Genomic DNA, 19355 nt, shown 5'->3' with positions numbered 1-19355 from the left:
GCCCGGGGAGCAGGTTGGAGCCAAGTTCTTTGAAACCCCAGTCCTAGCGGAAACAACTGCGCGCTGGAAGCCAGTATCTTAGAAAGCAAGAGAGATCTTTCCAGTTACGAAAGCAGCGTTATTACTACACAAGCCCAAAAAAAACACAACAGACAAACAAACTGCAAGTGACATTTCACTGTAGTTACTGAGACCATGTGGGTGAAGTGACAGCGGCAATGCAGCTGCTCCGCGGGGACACGTTAGAGGACACTGGAGAAGAAGAAGAGGCTGCAGGCATACAGAGAAGTCGAAAGCGGCCCACCTGAGTCTGTTGAGGGATATTTACAAAGCTTGGATCCCGTGGTCCAACACTGACGAATCGGTTTGCGGGGGAGGTGCTGGGTGTCGAGTAGGCTGTGAAGGGAAGGGACACATGCGTTGAGGAAGCGGCACTAGATTGCACACGAACAACACCAAAACACACTGTCTCAGAGCCACCTAAGCAGATGTTCAACATAGAAATGTGCAAACGTTTTAGAGAGCGAGAGTTTGGTTTTAGACACTGGAAAGGTTTGGTCTCAATGGTGAGGATATAAACACGCAGGGGACTGGGCTGCTGGGAGAGGGGGCGGCCGTGATGCAGGCTCAGGGAAGGGCATGCTGGACCACCTGTGCAGCTCTCCAGCTTGAAGGAGAACCACTGCAGGCCTTTCCATGATGGGCTGGCACAGAAGACTTCTGCAGGTCCTGACTGTTTTCACGCCAATGTCTGGTATCTTTATTTTTAACAGATTTTGTATAGCAGTGAATTTACCCAAGTGCATATTAACAGAATCAGACCATTATTTCATGCTAATCCAGCATTCTCTCTTGATATAAAGTTTTGGTTTTCATACTGCTGTGGTCTGCACTCTCTAAAATGTTCACTTGATGTGTTTGACAAACCAGGAAGATCCTTTTGGTAAAAAATTAATGGGTTGCAGTTTCACTGGGGTGGTAAGTGCAATCAGACTGAAGGCTGAAGCTGCCTTTAAAAACTGGAGTGGCTCCCATAAATGTAAAGCTATTAAATGCAATGCAAGCCAAGAACCCAGATTACTTCCAAACTTGAAGTACTTTAATGATTTTATTGTTGCATTATATTCTCCACTGCAACTGTCCACAATGCCACGTACTTCCACATCCAAAAAGCTTTCAATGCATTTTCAGACTTCCTCTCACTTGAAACCCCCCCACGCAATCTTCTCCCTTCTTCAGTTTTTTGCATGTTTAGATCTAAATTCAAACAACCCAAATGGATGCCTTAATACAAACAGAGATCCTGTCTATTTTAAATATATTTATGGGAATGCATTCTGCTGAATAAAATCCCCAGACAATCTAACCATCCAATGAAGAGACAAAAAACACTGTTAAAAGGAAAGTTAGTTGCCAAATCCCAGTCAGGCTAAATATAATATTCAGGCCTCAACATTACACAAAAATAAAGCAAGTTAAGAGTCCGAGAAGACACTGAGTTGGCTGTGTAGAGGAAACACTGTTGCCTTTTTGAAGGCAAATATTTGGTGAAGAGGGATTAAATTGAAGCAGCCTTTGGTTTAAGGCCATGTTGAACCAGATCAGTGCTCCACTACCCACTGTCATGTCTCTTGAAGACCATAAGCAGTTACACAGGGAACTGCCAAAACCAGTCACACATTTACTTTCTTCTCTTCTTTCCCACCTCGGATTATTTTCAGCTCAGGGGCTCCCTTTATTTAATGGCCCTCAAGGGATTTCTCACCAGTGAATGCCCTCTCTGCCCTTCAACCCATGTGAATGTTCTGCATCCCACAAAGCCCTTGGGTGATAAGTTCCCAAGTCTGGGAGCACCCAGATCCATATCCTTCCCTTCCCTGCCTACCCAAGTCTCACAAATGTCTTGTGATGCCTCGTAATCCTTACAATTACATCAGACAGCTTCCCTTTCTCAAGAGAGCATTCCCTGAAATCACCCCAGGAATTACATATCTTCATTTCCTACTGATATGAGAGGAGATAAAACACTCCTGTCTTAGAATGAATTCTTCCCACTTGTTTCTGGTGAGGTGAGCTTTTCTCTCCCAGAAACTAACACTTGCAAAAATCATGCAAGAAACACCTCTCCTTAACATATTTTTAAAGGAATTTTTAAGTGCACTAATTCATCTTTCTGAGATGGTTTTGCAAATTGTGGTGCAGCTTAAGTGTTTGAGTATAAACAGGTACAGTGGGTGTTACTCCTACCTGCAAATCAAGGAAGAAATGAACTGAGTAGATCTAGTGAGATGTTCTTCTCACCTTTTACCATGCAAATTTCTTAACAATTCAAAGAAACCACACATTTACAAAGGGTTGCAACTCTGTTGCTAGTGCCATGTATTAAAATTCTTCTGTACTGCTTTATGCTGAGGTATTTTTTTTTTAGTTAACTAATGAACTAATGTTTTGAAAGACTAAAAATTCCTTCTGCACTGGGGAAAATTAACTTAAAGCTAAAAAATCAAACATCTGTTGTTTGGTACTTCTGGTCTACTTTTAAGGAAGCAGATTGAGTGGAGAGGCCATTTAATCCCTTGGAGCAGGTAAGTTCCACTCAGAAGGGAAGCAACTCAAGATCTTGTTTACAGTTCCCCGTTGGCAGATAGTTTTGCTGTGATATTTGGTAGAAAATCAAAGAGAAACCAGCAGAATGCTGACTTAAATGGCTTCTCTGTTCAAACAAAAATTCAAAAGCATTTGAAAACTGTGTAATATGCACAAAAGTCCCCTCAAAGCTTGCTGGGTGAGTTGCTATGTATACCTTTCTTCCACTCCAAACAACGTTTAACTTGCTTTCCGAAAACACTCGGATGTCAGCTTAGGATGGGGCAAACAGCTAACACAGGTTAAAACTGGCTTATATTAGATTATAGCAGACATACAAGCTAAGCCTACAGTGGAGTCTTCAAACTCCAATCTGGGAAAGGCCAAAGCATGGAAAGGAACAAGGAACAGGAGCCAGGTCTCTCAGGCAGATCTTCTCCAGATCTTATCAGCTTTGCTCCATGGGAATTGCACAGACCTATACTAGTGTACACCAGCTGATATCTGTCCCTTTGGGCTTGAATAGAAACATCTTCCTGTCCAGCCTGGTCTTTTTGCTACTGGAATTCACTAAGGATTGTCTGCAACATCCTAGCCCACAGCCAAGGAAATGAATGTGATGCCACAAATTTGCTATGATGCTTCACTTCAGGAACAAGGAAAACAGGAACTGGTAGAGAAAGAACATTTGCTCACACAGACAGCTTTGATATTTAACCAAAATGGTAAGAAATTGCATAAAAGACAAGACAAACAAACAGTTTTGGGAATATCATGTATTTTAAAGTTACCTTCAGCAGGAAAATGTTAATTTAAAATATACTTTCCTGAAATAATTGCTATTAAGTATAGGAGTGTGTAGTTTATCAGAAAGTTCTGGATTCAAAGGATTAACTTTTGGTTGGTAAGGATGATTTGGGTAAGTGATGACCCAATGTACCACCAGGTCTCTCTTTTACAGACCAAGATGACAGGTACATGTGTTTGATATGAAGAGTTGTCCTGTTTCTCAAGAGACAAGGAGTCAGTTTAGCTGTTGTGGAGTTGTAGTGAGAGGATGAACGGAAGCAACGGGGTGCAAAACAGCAATTCCTACTGCAGTGCATTCTGCAGATGAGGATCTTAGAGGGAACTGCAAATTTTAGCAAATTAAATGTTGCAGTCATCATCTCCCTCTTTTTTATGGATGGGGAAAGGAGCGAACAGAAAGCTCAGATGGCTTTGCCCAGAGGGTGCTCAGTCAATGCATAGCAGAGAAAGGGAGAGAAATCCAATCTCATTACAAAATCATGGAATTGTTTAGGTTGGAAAAGACCTTTAAGATCATTATATCCAACCACTAACCCAGCACTGCCAAGTCCTCCACTAACGCATGTCCCCAAGTGCCACATCCACACGGCTTTTAAATCCCTCCAGGGTTGAGGACTCCACCACTGCCCCTGTTCCAGTGCCTGACTATTCTTCCTGTGAAGAAATTTTTCCTCGTATCCAACCTAAACCTCCCCTGTGCAAATTGAGGCCGTTTCCTCTCATCCTGTCCCTTGTTCCCTGGGAGTAGAGCCCAACCCCACCTGGCTCCACCCTCCTGTCAGGGAGTTGCAGAGAGCCAGAAGGTCCCCCTGAGCCTCCTTTTCTCCAGGCTGAGCCCTCCAAGCTCCCTCAGCTGCTCCTCACAGGACTAACTCTTCAGACCCCTCCCCAGCTCCATTCCCTTCTCTGGACATGCTCCAGCTCCTCTGTGTCTTTCAACTGGATTTGAAGTGTAGCCTCAGCAGTGCCCAGCACAGGGGGCTGGTCACTGCTCTCATCCTGTGGCCACACTATTGCTGGTACAGGCCAGGTGCCATTGGCCTTCTTGGCCATCTGGGCATACCTGGGCTCATGTTCAGCCATTGTTGACCAGCACTCCCAAGTCCTTTTCCCAGTAGCTTTCCAGCCACTCTGTCCCAAGCCTGGAGTGCTCCAGGGAGTTGTTGTAACCCAAGGGCAGAACCTGGCACTTGGCCTTATGAATCCAGTACTACAATCACAAGATCATTCTCCTCATCCTGACACAAATACTGTTTAACATGAAAACTACTTCGTGCAAAGGGACATTAACCAATAATGAGTTTGTTAAAGTTGTAAAGAGTTGTGAATCTTAGAAAATAACATTTAGTTTAAAAAAGCTTTTTAAAAATCAAGGCATACAGGATGGCAGTATCTCAGACTCTGCACTCGAATGAGGGCCACAAATTCTAACATTCTGATTCAGTTATTATAGTGCTAAAGTTCAACTGGCATCTAATGGAGGTGGTGTTTGCTTTGGGCAGTGAGATAAACCCCAAAACCGTTAAGGTCAAGAAAATACTGTGTTGTGCTTGTTAAGGGTTACAAACCAAAGAAAATCAAGAAGAGATCTGAGATAAGATAATTTTAGGTCTGCTTCTGATATCAAAGATGTGTTCTATTGAAAAAGCTTTTCATGGAGGAAAAATGACACCCCCCAAACCTCATGAATCCCATCTCTATTATGTCATCTTAGTGAGGAAAATGCTGGCTTTTGAAAAGGATAGGATTTGCATCTGAAATTTTCAACTCCCAGAGCATGTCTGGCCACCCAGTAGCATCAAATCCCTGGTGTGCATCTCCAGGGGCTCTTCCTTCCTTGGACAGCACTGATGTTCATGTTTTGGTTAATGTCACAGCTGGAGAGTTTCACTATTGCTCTGAGAATCATTAACCACCTTGTTGTGATTTTTAGCTCTCGTTCCCAGGAGGCCATGCTGTATTGAACAGCTGCTCCTGGCTCCTGCACCCCTCAGGAGGGCCATATTCCAATTTTTGGTTGGGCCGTGACTGCATTTTGTTTCTGCTGAGGGCTTTCTGCTAGACCAAAAAAGGGAAGGAGAATGGAGCAAATGCCAACCCCTTTCACTCCATTTCCTTGGGGGGGGCGGCTTCATTCTCCTCCATACAACTAAGGAGAGAGTCTGGCCAAAATTTAACATCGCTCCCGCCTTTGTTGCATAAGTGACTTTCCAATATCCTCAAGCTCTGCAGGGCAGTCAGCCATAGCCCGGAGACACTCCCAGAACTGGTGCGCTCCAGCAGCTCGTAACCATGGAAAACACCTTTTTGTGCGGCTTTTATGGAACTCTGGTGAATCTGCACTTGCTATTTGAAGGCTAATATTTAGTTAAGGAAAAAATAAACACTGGGGGAAATGGAGGGTTGGTTCTGATTGACACATTGAATGGAGTCCAGTGGGTCCTTCTGGCAAACCCTCACTGCGGGGGCTTGAAACTTCAGTTTGCTTTATTCTTCACGTGGCAAATACTTCCACTGGCTTTGGTGTATATGTAATATTTTTTCTTAGAAAATGTTTCCTATAATCTACTTTTCTGTAAAATTTGTCCCTAAATTAAATTATATGCTTCCTTACAACTCAAGTCACTGTTATTCAAGCCCCTTACCAAAAGGAAGATGCGTGCCTGAATATGCACAGAACTATATGTTTAGACATCAGCGTAGCTAATTAACAAACAGTAATTATTTTCCTAATCTTTTGTTTAAATACCATTAACTGGCTGCTCTTGAGAAAACCTCGATTCCCAATTAACGTGGCAGCTGTCTGCTGAACACTGAGCCCAGTGGCCAGCCCCAGCTGACACTGATGGGTGTTCAGCTCACTTCAGTGGAGAAATGCCCGTTTTTCTGCCATCTGAGAATCAGGCCAGACACACATTGAGCTTGTTTACACAATGACATTATCATAAACACTAAGTATTAAGATTACTGCTAAAATGATGTTGGGAATTTTTTTCTTTTCGACACCAGACACTGCCAGTAAACTGAGTCACAACTGTAATGACAAGTACACACTGACCTAGTTTTGTTTTTCCCGGTTCTGAAGACAAGGAAATAATAAGGCACTGCTGACTTTATTCAGTCATAACTATGACTAAACATTAACCTTTTAGATTCCACTGCTAAATCTTATTGATAGGACTTGAAAGACGGTATCTCCCATCAGAAAGCATCAAAACTTCCTGATAGCAAAAGTGTTGGTCTAAGGTCAGAAAGAGGAGTAGAGGGAGGGAATGAATCAACTTCTTTGCTCAACAAAAATCTGCTGATCAGTTCAAGAAGACCTGATTCTAGAAGATCATGTTCACAGTCTTACTAGACTGTCTCATACTAAAACCCATTTTAATTTCCAAGCAAGCCAGAGCATCTTGCTGAGTTTGCAGTTACGCACTATCGTGTACCAGAAGGCAATGCAAACCCCTCAGAACTCCCAGATTTTAAAAATGCCCCCTGGAACCTGTGCAAATCTCCTGAACAGTATATAAAACTTTAAAAATGTAGGCTTCACTTGGTCTGAATAGTGCGTACCTCTTTGTGTATCAAGCAGTGGTTGCATATAGCATTTAAATAATAAGCTTGAAAAGCACACAAAGGGATTTGCTCTTTCGATTAGATTGATTTTTGTTTGTGGATGTTATTTGGACTCCCTTCACTGTGGAACAAGTCCCCTACAGTTGCCATTAAAGCACTGAAAGCTTCCCTTTTGTTTTTAAATGTCAGTTTGAGCATAGCTTCATTAAATCATTTCACAATTAACTCCCTGAACATCCAGACTTTTTTTAAAGCATCAGACACAGCTGAACTGCATTTGTTTCCCAGAAGAGTGAGTCCAAAGTGGTATCCCCATGTGTGTATCCAGGAATTTGTATATTTGACTTGTGGCTTCACAAAATGCATATGGGAGCCGTGTGGGTGGTGGAGAGAGGATTAAAGCTTTCTCCTTAGCCCTAAAACACACCATAACTTCTTGCCCAAAATGCAAGGCATAAGGGAAAGATCTGAGTTGATCTAGGAAGATTTATTCCCAAAAGAACTATAATTGAAGTAAACTGGAAAGAGTTATTAATTTAGCCCAGTTATGTCTAAGCAGAGATGTTTTTGATAAGACTGTCTGACTTCCATGTAGGATCTATCCTCTAAAGCTTGGCTTGAGACACCAACTTATCACAGAATGGTTTAGGTTGGAAGGGACCTTAAAGATCCAGTTCCAACACTCTGCCATGGGCAGAAGCACCTTCCACTAGACCAAGTTTCTTAGAGGCCCATCCAGTCTGTCTTTGAACCACTCCATGTATGGGATATGAACTTGCATCCTTATGACAACGAACAAGATTCCAAAGGACCGAGGTCTGCGTCACGGATTAGCTACTGGCCTTGATTTCTCTCACACTTGGTTACGTGAAATGCCCACAAAGTCAGAAATAAAACTGCAACCTAAAGCTAACGCTTTTCTTGCTAACACAGAAGCAACTCAGAATTCTGTCCATCACATGGAGAGCAGAGAGCTCTCCTGCTTCCCAAGAGCTAGTCCACTCCTCATCTCTGAGCAGCGACCAACAGTTGTGCGTGGCCATTAGCCCTTGGTTCCCGCTGCGTCTATACTTACTTGGAGAAGTGGGAGAGGTGGCCCCTCCTTCTGTTGATGTAGTTGGAGGTTTTGTGTCTGGCACTGGCAGAGGCACAGGCCTAGCCATTGGTGGCGGAGGTGGTGGTGGCAACATTGGGGTAGGAAGGAATGGATTGTGCACCTTGCCTTGGCTGCTACCATTGGGCTGCCGGAAAACAAGCAAACACAGAAATTATACTAAAATTCAGCTATTATCAGGAACCTCTAGTAATATCAATCTAGTTGAAAACTATGTGCAATACATTCAGTATTATTTGAGAGGTGGCAAAGAAAGTTCTGCTCAAATTCTCCTTGGACTTCAAGGAACTTTGTCTCAAACTCTGTGAACCTTGTGAAACTACGGAAATTCTTGCTTTTAAACATTTGTCCCATTAGCAGCTGGTCTGAACTGTCTTGTATTAAATTTTGCTCCTCTTTACATTTCCTGTAGCACTAACCCATGCTCAGTGAGAGGTGAAGCAGGATTTTTGACCCCAGCTCCCCAGTTTTGTGCCTCTGTTATACCCTTAGGATATCAGGGCCTAGGACTCGAGTGTAAATTTCTTGAAGATACTGCTCATTAAGAGAAAAAACAAGCATTTTTGGTGGTCTTAAAAGTCATGCTGATATCTTATTACAGGAAAATGAATGAGTATATTTTAAAATAATTGCTCTCCCACATCTCTTTTGAGTTAGCAATAGTATAGCTTATGTTTTAGTTGCCATTAGGATCATATGGAAAAATGACTGGACTTAGAACCGCTTCATTTTATACACTGGGGAAAAAAACACCCTCCCTTTAGTCTGGGATGTGGTCAGTCACAGGCTGAAGGGGCTGAGCTACACAAGTGTGGTCTTTCAATTAATCACTAGAAAAATGTGTCCATAAGTAAGAGTGTTTTCAAGTATCACAAAAACAAGAAGCAGGCTTAGAAAAACATGCCAACCCTTCCCCCACCTTATTAAGTTTACATTTTAAATGTAACTCAGCCTGGACACTTGAAAACCATACAGATAGATGCCAAACACCATTACAAAGAGAAAGTAGGACAGGCTGTGAATCAGGTGTTCCATTTTAGTGACAAAAATGATGAGATCATTTTCGACAGCACTCTGCAAATTGATCTCACTGCAGTTCTTCTGGCACTGAGCATTGGCTTTTCCATTGATGATAAAAGCTCAGCTTTAAACACAGATCCATATTCTAAGTACTGCTAAAGAAAATAATATTTTAATTCCTGTTATGGTTTCCATTAGCCTGAGTTACTGGGGACAAAATACTCATCCTGGCAAAACACTTGGGACCTCATTTTCATTTCACCTGTTTTGGCATTGACAAAAAGCCTTAAAGCTGTGGAGGTGCAAATCACACTTGTGGTAGAGCAAAAATGGTTGAGGGCATAAATAAGACTCAAATTCATCTGCATTTAACTTAACAGCACTCCCACAGACTTCAAAGACTGCAGTTACTAGTGTTTGCAGCAAGAAGCAATCCTTCAGGGATATTTATTTTTCCAACATCCAGCACCTTTAATAAACTAATATATTAGTGACATCTCTCAAAGACTATCTTGTCTCCCAATTAGGTCCCTTTCCTGCCAAGAAGACCCCTGCTGCATGTTCATTGTGAGTGTGCTAACAGTTCATAATGCTGAATGGTTTGGGATAAATTAAGCAAATGAATACTCAAGGAAAAAGAAAAGCACTGTATTGATTTGTTGTCTAGACATAAATGTATCTGCTAACATATTGCACACATTATTCAAAGCCAGGACTAGCTGGAATAAGTGGAGTCAGTTTTTCTGCGGGGGAAAGGAAAACACTGAGAACAATAAAGCTTATTAAATAAGTGTAATAAATTAGATGCTAATAATTAAACTAATTCTCATTAACACTTTCAGTTGTACGTATGTCAGGATAGAAACAGTAATTTTGCCAGTTATTACTTCATTGGCTGGAAAAAGTTACATGCATTACATTTCATGAAATATTCAGAGCATTATTTTAGATTTGATTTACACAAAATTTATAAATTCTGTATTCAACTGGAATGCTATTTCAATAATAGCAAGATGATTCACTTTGATTAAAAAAATGAAAATAGTTATTTGAAGCTTTGGAACTCTGCTTAATTTTTCATAGAGATAAGGGGAAAAGATAACTGCTTACAGAAATAACAAACCATAATAAACTGTACTTTTAACATCTTGAGTTCAAGTACTGGTCAACTTGATCTAAAGTGCTATAAGGCAGTATTTTTTTTTTAAATGAACTTAGCTGATCTGAAACATCTGTTTCTCACTCTCCCTTTTCCTGCTCCTTCCCCCCCCACTCTCCCCTGAACTTCAAAAATAATTAATAAAAATTATTCTGCCTTCATATTTGGTTAACCCTGGTTGCAGAAGGGTTACAACACATGCAGCAAAGTCATTTGTGGGGGGACCCAGAAGGTCACTGTAGCACCAGCTTTTCTGACAGTTTAAGCTAATTTCACCACAATGTGGTCGAGTGGTTTTTTGGGGAGATTTCATGTTGTTTTTTAAAATACTTTTGCAGTAGCAGCATATTTTTAATTTTTTTTCTTTTTTCCTTCCAGCAACTATTCCAGGTGTGCTCCTGCACGCAACATGCTGTTAAAATAACCCCATAAATAATCCCATGGTTAATTTTTTACATAGGACAAACACTTCTGAAGAAAGAAAAACGGCTTCCTTACATTTAGGAACCCCACCTGTCCAGCCTGCTGACCAGCGTCGGGGCAGACAAGTTGGACAAACTCTTTCAGAGTCTCCTGAGGATGATAGCGGATTGCTGGGTGTGAGAAGTATGGCCCAGGCTGTTGAATAATGGGTGATGTTGGAAAATGAAGAGTCGATGGTGTTGCATGTGGACTTGCTATAGGAAAGAAAACAAAGACGTTATATAGAGTTTTGCCTTCAGAAAATAAAACAGTTTAAATCTACTATAGTTTTAGTTGCTTTTTTTTTTTAATTATTATTATTTTTTAATTTAGTGTACAGTATTGTTTATACATTTAATCTTCACAATTAATATATTAGACCACATTGTGTCCTACACTCACTCCATCTACACCCTGGAAGCAAATGGAGCCAGACATTTTGAAGAATTTTCTGTATTTTTAGTGGACACGTATAAAGGAATCAGCAGTCCTTTGAAGACTTAAAACTATTCATCACCTTGAAAGCAGCCCTCATCAATCAGGCAATAAAAAAATGTATTTGGGAGATTAGGGTTGATTTAATTGACATTTCATGTAACTTGGATTTCCACATATGAATCCATTTTATATTGTACTATAAATGGTCGATAATTTAAAGATGGTCTAACGTTTCTTGTTGTTGGGGTTTTTTTCCCACCTCAGTTTAGGAACATTTATTTTAAGTAACGTGTTTTCATCTAATGAACATGCACAAAGTGGTGAGATCGTTTGGAAAATTACATTTACATTTCTCCTGAATAACGTTAGCCTCAAATCTTCAGCAAGCCCCCAGCTTGCATTCAGGGATGAAGTTTAATTTGGTAAATTTATGGGCCAACAAGCCAGCTGGAAAATGTACTCCAGAGAAGGTGCAGAGGTGTGATGTACACAAGCCCATTGGCAATGACCGATTTTACCCTCAGCTGATTTCAGCAGAACTACGAGTGCAGCTGAAGAGCCTTTTGTTCTCCTGCATTATGTGACACCTTTGCCCAGTTCCTTGGCCTTCAAATGTATGGGGTTGGACCCTTGTTAGTCAGCAGTATTTTCCACTGTTAGTTTTCACCACAAGGCAGCAACTGCTGCCACTTACAGTCCCTTTCCCCTCTAAAATGAGAATTCACTTTTCATTTAGAATGACCAGTTAATCTGGTGTGCACAAGGTCATCTGTAAATCATGGTTTATTTCTCACCAAACAGTCATTTTTGTGTTCCTGTTGCTCCCTTGGCATGTTATCCTAGGAATCTTTGAGGGGTGTCCATGTGCATAGACTGCACTTGTACACCACACATAACCAATTAGATAAAGGCCATGCCAGGGAGGGAATATCCTACAGGAACCCATGTGTTGGCTTTGAAGTATCTTAAATACACAAGAGGGAAAAAAAAAGCCTTTGGCACTCCCAAAAAATTGGAGAGATGCAGGAAAGTTAACTAAAATCAAACAGAAATGAGCAAACATTCATTTCATGATGAATGTTATGAAAAACCTTCAGTTAAATAAAAGCTAAAATCTGCTTCTTACTCTTGTTCATTGCCAGTTTAATAATATGACACTTTATTAATAGTTTTTTTCTTAAGCATTATTAAACCATTAGCAAACTCAAGCGCCTGAAGATGTGGATAAAACATGTACTCTGAGACAGCAGCAAGGAAACTACTGCATTAGCCTGTAAGCATTCATTAAGGGCTGGCTGGGCAGCACTTCTATGCTCTTCCTTCTCCCTGATGGGATAGGAATGGTTGCTTTAACACCACTCCCAAAAAGAGCTGCACTCATGCCAGGGGTGCTGGTATGGGATGGATATGAAGGTCTTGGTCTTGCCATGAAAAGCTCCCCTGTATCCATGTTAACCCCACAAATCTGGTCCCCTTAATACTGTTCACAACAGAGAGAGAAACACATACTAAATGTGTGGTAATAAATGGAAAAACACCATGGAAAGAAAGCATAGAGATGAGGAACCAAACGACACACAGCCTTCAGCTGTCTCTGGTGGAAGCAGATGGATATCCAGAGAAACTCCTCGGAAAGCACGGGCTATACCTATCTTATAACACCTAGATACTGTGGCATGTGGGCTGAGCTGAAAAACTGTGTCTTCCCACAGCTGTGCCAGGTCTGCAACGCTTGGGAAAAGGAAACAAGAAGCAGCATATCCCACACTCCTCGTTATGGAAATGTTGACAGTTATTTCATGGCCAAGGCAAACACCTGTGTGCCCAGCCTGTTCAACCTGTCTGCACATCTGGACTTATCTCCTGTGTTTTTTACAAACCTCGTTAATTATTTCTTATTCACTTTTAAGGCAAATAGTTTCGTTCTGAGTTTGCATCTTAAATCACAGTACATTTGAAAACTCTTCAGATAAAGAACCCAGATCTTCAAAGGAAGAAGTAAAGGCTGTCCCCAAACTCCTGGGAGAGGCTGTAACTTTGAAGTGTGCTATTAAAGGTAGAGATAATGGGGGATTCCCCTTAGGAACTGTGGGTGTCTACCATGGAGCCAATTATTAGAGTCAACAGAGAACTAAACAGAACAAACGGTGTCTAATGAGTTGTTCATCTTATCCCAAAACAGACCCCTGCCTTTGACTGGACTTCACTGACCACACTGACTGGTGCACTGGTGGATGTGCAGGGAGCCCACTGGTACTGCTCTGAGGTAGATACCTCCAGTCTATGTACACACCTTCATTTAGGTGAATTCCACCCAAAGTGGCAGCCTCTGATCTCACCTACACCAACCCCTGAGGTGGAACCACTTTAATGACACTCAAGTCAGAGACACTTCACAGGTATGAAGGTATCATAACCTTTTCCAGGAAACAACAGTCATTTTAGAGCTCCTCTAAAAACATTTTGCCCTGAATATTGGTTCAACTGAAATTTTCAGCAAGTGTTTTGATGACTATAACAAAATTTTTATTAGCATACAGTATTTCTATCGTTTTTTAATATAAAACATATTCTTCCTCTCTTTCTTCCTATCTGCTTTTGTAGTTTCCCCTTTCCTTGCATGCCAAATGGAATATGAAGCATGAAGATACAAGTGAGAAATGAAAATTTATGTGGAAAACATCTAATTCAGTAAAAAAATAGATTGGGATTTTAAAAATATATTTTTTAAAATTTCCTTTTAGTGTCAACTCTTTTAATACTATTTGAAATTGTTATGCAACTGCACTGTCATTTGTACATATCTGGGAACAAACTCATTCCTATTCTTTCTCTGGGTGAAAAGGAAATAGGCCTGAGACTACCCTATATTTAGCTTTTCCAAGGTGTGGGTCTTCATTTCATAATTTGATTTGCTCTATGAAAGATGAAAGAAATATTCACTGGCATGTAAGTAGTGAGTCTTTCTATGTTGCCTTGACCTCCTCAGCGTGTGAGGGTAGAAAACAAAGTGGAAATCATGTGTCACTGATCTTCCCAAAGAGAGAGAGAAGAAAAATGAATGCAGAAATAAGCAGCAATAATTCAGCAAAGCAAAGTGCTGCAAGAAGAAGAAAGTTGTTCCTCTTCAGAGTCTTGGCCAACTCCTCAGCACAGCTGAGGGCTTTCTGCTGACCACAGGAAGGACTGGGGGAAGGAAACCAGACCAAATAGGCATCAGTCCCCAGTCTGTGCCATACACTGACATGGAGGGGTCATTTTCTTCTTGGCATAAGAAGCAATGAGTGGAATACAGATCTCCAAAAGGTTTGTTTTTGCAGCTTCTGACTGGGAAATACCAAATTTCTCAAGAGGCAAAAGGAGGGGCTGTTTGGTGAGAGGAAAAATCCACTACTATTAAACTGATCAACATTACAAATGTGCCTGCCTGATACTAGAGAGAGGGAGTTAAATGCTTAAGTCTAAAAACTGCTGGCCCAGATACAGACCATTACTCTGATGGTTGTGTTGTGGTCAGCAACTATGGTGAGTGCAAAACTGACTGCTCAGACAAGTTCTGAGCACAGAACACAACTGCATTTCCAAATATAGGGATCCTCACAAATATTTTGAATCAGTTAAAGCATGAGAGATAATAAACAGGTTGCTGTTTTCCTTGTTTGCCTCTAAAATGCCCCTTTGGTCATGATTTTCAGAAACTCTTAACAAAAATGATAGTCATTAATTCCCAAAACCACACCTACAGTGATGCAAATGTTCCTGTGTTTGAGAAGAGGCACCTACTACTTCTTATGGAATATTACAAGTCTTAATCAGTGATTGTAAATTCTTTGAGATCTTCAAATGGAAGATAAAATAGGTCTTTGTCTATTATTTATTTACTTATTGACTTATTATTTATGTATCCCTAAGCAGCTCCATCCTGCCAAACCATATTTCTCCTGGCGTCTTTCAGCCTGTGACATTTATATTTTATTATTGACCTCAGTAAATGACATAAAGTATAAGTTCTACAACCTACGGAAAGATGTGTATTCCAGATCAGAACTTTATTTTACCTGCTGTAGGTACGGAGGAGTTGGACTATCTGGTGTTATTAAATCTGTTATTTTGTGTGGGGGTTGGAGGCAGAAGTTATCCTTCCATCTCAAGGCAAGCATAAATATTTCAAAGCACACATGATTCTAATTCCATTGAAGCTCGTCTGAGGCATCCCAGACTTTTTATTGAAAATGAGATGATAATGTATGGTGGCCTGCAACAGATATACCAGTATTTTAAAACTACTGCTATTGGGCCAAGTAATTATGCAGTACAGCTGTTGTGTGCTACACTGGATTCTTCAGTGTTTTATGAGCTTGTGGTGCTGTGCAGCACAGAAGTCAGAGGGTTTTTCAGAACACTGATTTCAAACGTCTGATTATGCTGGCCTGCCTTGTCTTTTCCCTTCTTGATTTGTAGTGGCCAATAACAAAATAAGTAATGGATAAAATAAGCTTCACTCATTGATTAGGTGAGCACTGCACATGGCTGAGGCTATGAAGAAGAGCCAAAAATGTGAATTTTGTTCAACTGAGTGATCAGATAATAAAAAATAAGTTAATTTGAAACAGGTTATAGTTTTCTTCAGATATTTAGTACCCTGGAACAAAGGAGCAGTCCTGATAAAGGGAATGGGATCTTTGTTCCCAGGGAGCGCTCACTGATGTGGTAAAGGGACGTTGGGATCGCACCTGCAGCACTCAGATTTCTCCACCAGCACAACCCAACATATGGGGGGACATATTGATCCATCCAGCTTCCATCTTCTCTTCCAAAAAGCCTTGCCAACCCCTTCAAGTCCAGATGACTGGATAAAATTGCTTTCTTCATAAAGTCGTTTGAAGTCTTTGCAAGGGTCATTTAGTGTTGCTCAGGAAAAGGCTACTATCACCCTGCACCCCTTGCCTGCTCTAAAGAGTGCTGGGAATCAAAATCACTGTTCCTTCATGGGCCCATGGTCCATCAGACCAGGAAAAAAGTGGATCAGCTTCACTAGGGCACAATGCTCAGATATCTCCTCTATAAAGTGATAATTAAGTTTACTAATACTTCATTAAACATTGATCAGCCTTCCTAGAAATAGTAACATTAGAATCATAATGAAACAGGATCGTTTTTATCAGCTTGTTTTTGAGGCCATTATAATTGGCTTCATTACAATTAAGAAAGTATTTTTTTAAAAGTCATTTCCCTGGAAATGTTAGAGAACAGTTTGTTCTGCTAGTGGTTTCCACGTCAGGCTTCTAAGTTGCTTTAACTCCCTGTGTGCTGTAAGCTTTTCCCTACCATTCCAGTGTTGCCATTATGCGAGATGTATCCCACCCTTTGTACCCCAAAGGTACTTATTCTGAAAATTGACCATATTAGAGTACTAATTGGCTAAGCCACCATGCTGGCTGATGTGAAATGCTTTCAAACACCATGAAACAGCTGTGTTTATCGGAAATATGAAGAGTGACTTTTTAATAAGGAGATCTGGCAATAATCCAAATTTGTTGAAAGGAACTTACACTTCTGTGTATAATACAATACAAGAGGTAAAGAATGGAAGCCTAAAACAATAGCTTTGAGCCCCCAGATTTTGGTGATGAAAGCAGTTACCCAAACAAGAAAAAAAAAAATTAAGAAACTTGGGCTGGGATTTGCAGAGGTCCTGAGAGAATTCATTAACTGCTTTTGAATTTCAATGGGAACTGTGTCCCCGTAACTCTTTCAAAGGTTTCTGAAAGTCCTCATTTTTCTTACTGCCCACTAGGAACAGATTTTAGGGTGATAAATGTAGAGAAATGGCCTACTCAGGTTAGTAAGGACTTGCCTTCACCTAAAAACTGAGCTGCTGACCAGTCCTAGGATGAGCCTTTGAAGGGAATTTACAGCACTGGAAAACTCAAATATTACTTAAATCCCATAATGGTGCAAAGTGGTTGTTTGGCAATATGTCTGTTGGGGCCATGAGTGAGCTAAATTCAAACTGATCCTGTGTCACATTCCCATTTGCACTGACAAGGCTAAAAAATCATGGGGCTGGAGAACAAAAATAGACTTTACCCTCTTAGCATGGGTAAAATTTAGATATCACTGATATTTGCTCCCAAATGTAGACAAACATAGATGAAAAATTCAAAATATAATATACACAGCTGACCAATGCAAGAGATATACAAATACCCTAAATAGGATGGACGGAGGATCTGTTCCTGTCCATGAACATCAAAAAGAAGGGCTGAATTGCAGAATATCCATCTCTCAGCTCCAGGAGTCAAGTGCAGGTGGTCAGCTAAGCACTGTTGAAAAAACAAACCCACGGTATCTCCAAATCAGGGCTGGCTCTCAGCCCCTTTCTGATGCTCTGAGTGGTACAAGGCACCTGGACCCTTTGTTCAGAAACACTCTTTCTGTAAGAAATTTTGCAGTAGCAAGTGGGAGGCAGAAGGACATTTTGCCAAGGCCCACGGAGTTCCTTGCAAAAGGAAAATATGCTGAAAGCTGTGTTTGAGCTCAGGGTTGAGCTCTGGGCTGCTGAGTAGTAAGGCTGCTTTTGAAAACCTGTAGAGCTGAACTGAGCACTTGTTCCAGATTCTGGCACGGGCAGGGGGCCAGTTAAGTTTGCTATTTTGAGCAGATTGTTTTAAAACATGTCAGAATTCTACTGCCTTTGAGAGATCAGAATACTATAGAATTGATTACATCGGGACAGAAATTAAAATCATACCTCTAGAAAGCATTCCTCCCTCACAAGACTATAGATAGAGGTCAAAACCCCCCTAATTTAACCTATTTATAGAATTCCCACATCATATCAAACGCTGTCAATTTGTGCATATTATTATTATTGCTTTTAATACATATGATGTCTTCTCATATATTCTCATCATAAGATAAAAACTGCTGCTAGGAAAATATATCATGTCTTTCTTATAATGAAATGCAGTTGATAAGTTTACAATAGAAATGTAAATTCTCTTAAAAACTACAACCTTTATGTGTGTGATGATATAATTCTGCTTTGATACTAAAAAGGGCATGGTAATGGAATTTGTGACTTTGGAGTGATATATTGCTGTTAAGTTAATAGGACTCCACATTCCCATTTCTAATATCAGTGTTTTTTCCCCCCTTTCATTCTGTAGATGGTAAGCTGATACTACATAAACATTGTTAAAGCTATAGTTCCACGCTACAGTAATTCACTTAACTTTAACATGATTTATGGTTCTGTCAATAGAGGAGGTTGAAAATCCAGAGCTCTGATGCTTAAACATGGGTCCCATATTTAAAGCAATAATGTGCTTTTTGTGTGTGTCTGAAGCTAGAAGAATTTAGCATAAAGCAGAGATAAAAATATTATAGTTCACTGCACTGTTTAAAGCATATAGTTTAACTTCACGGATACATCAAAGACAGCAAAGAAACTGAATGCAGTGTCAGTAAAAGCATGGGCAAAACACTCTGTTCCTGCAGCACTTTATTTTTATATTATTTTTTTAGGGATGCATGAAATCCTATTAGTATTTTTAACACTCCCCTTTTTTTCGTTCTTTTGCTCAGTTAGATCAGCTCCTTTTGTCAGGACGAGTTTAAATCTGGGTCCACTGTGTTAATCACCCCCCTTTCTTCTTTCTGGCACTTACCCTCCAGGCATTTTGCCTCTTCAGGAGATTAAGCGACCAAGTCATCTTGTTGCTCTAACATGTCCTCACTGGAGCAACATATTAACACAACTCCACTGCAAAAGAGCCCTCTTTAGAAGTTTGCTGCAGGGATGACAAATTAACCCAGCATGGTGTCCCACACATCTATCTCAGTACAAATTATTAGTGTAATAGAGCTTTTAGTTATGCATTTATCTAGTAATTATTGAATGGTTATACAAAATGAAGCTGAGCAATCACGGCCCTTTATGAGGCGGGCTCGGTGGGTGGTCTTATAGTTAATTTAGGATAGGACTGTCTAAGCAGTTCACTCACACACAAATTAGCTGAACAGCCTGCTCCTTTAAATATTTCCTATGTCACAGGCTAACTCTTTACAATACAACAAAGGTAGAGTTTTAATTACACGGTTCCTGACTTTTGTTTAGCTGAAGCTTTAACCGTTTGCAAACCTCCCTCTCTGTCCTCCCTACCCATTGCAGTCGGTGGCAATTTGGGGATC

General features: G+C 40.5%; 1 protein-coding gene across 17 annotated transcripts in view; it reads right to left on the bottom strand.

Annotated features, from left to right (window-relative positions):
* NFIA (nuclear factor I A) overlaps positions 1-19355 on the bottom strand; it is a 353253-nt gene that overhangs the window by 30017 nt on the left and 303881 nt on the right. For 10 of the 17 annotated variants that reach the window (XM_050306545.1, XM_050306551.1, XM_050306549.1 and 7 more), the window contains 3 exons: positions 10758-10936; positions 8042-8207; positions 305-396 (listed from right to left, as the gene is read on the bottom strand). In XM_050306545.1, coding sequence (XP_050162502.1) covers positions 305-396; positions 8042-8207; positions 10758-10936 — 437 coding nt within the window. Of the gene's footprint in view, positions 1-169; positions 397-8041; positions 8208-10757; positions 10937-19355 lie in introns of those variants that run through there. The other 7 variants (XM_050306547.1, XM_050306556.1, XM_050306560.1 and 4 more) reach the window with 3 other exon arrangements.

This window comes from Myiozetetes cayanensis, unplaced genomic scaffold, assembly GCF_022539395.1.
Source record: "Myiozetetes cayanensis isolate MyiCay16 unplaced genomic scaffold, myiCay2020 scf12, whole genome shotgun sequence".
Classification (NCBI taxonomy): Eukaryota; Metazoa; Chordata; class Aves; order Passeriformes; family Tyrannidae; genus Myiozetetes; species Myiozetetes cayanensis.
The sequence above is the reverse complement of the archived record's forward strand: the minus strand, read 5'-3'. Positions and strand labels throughout refer to the sequence as shown.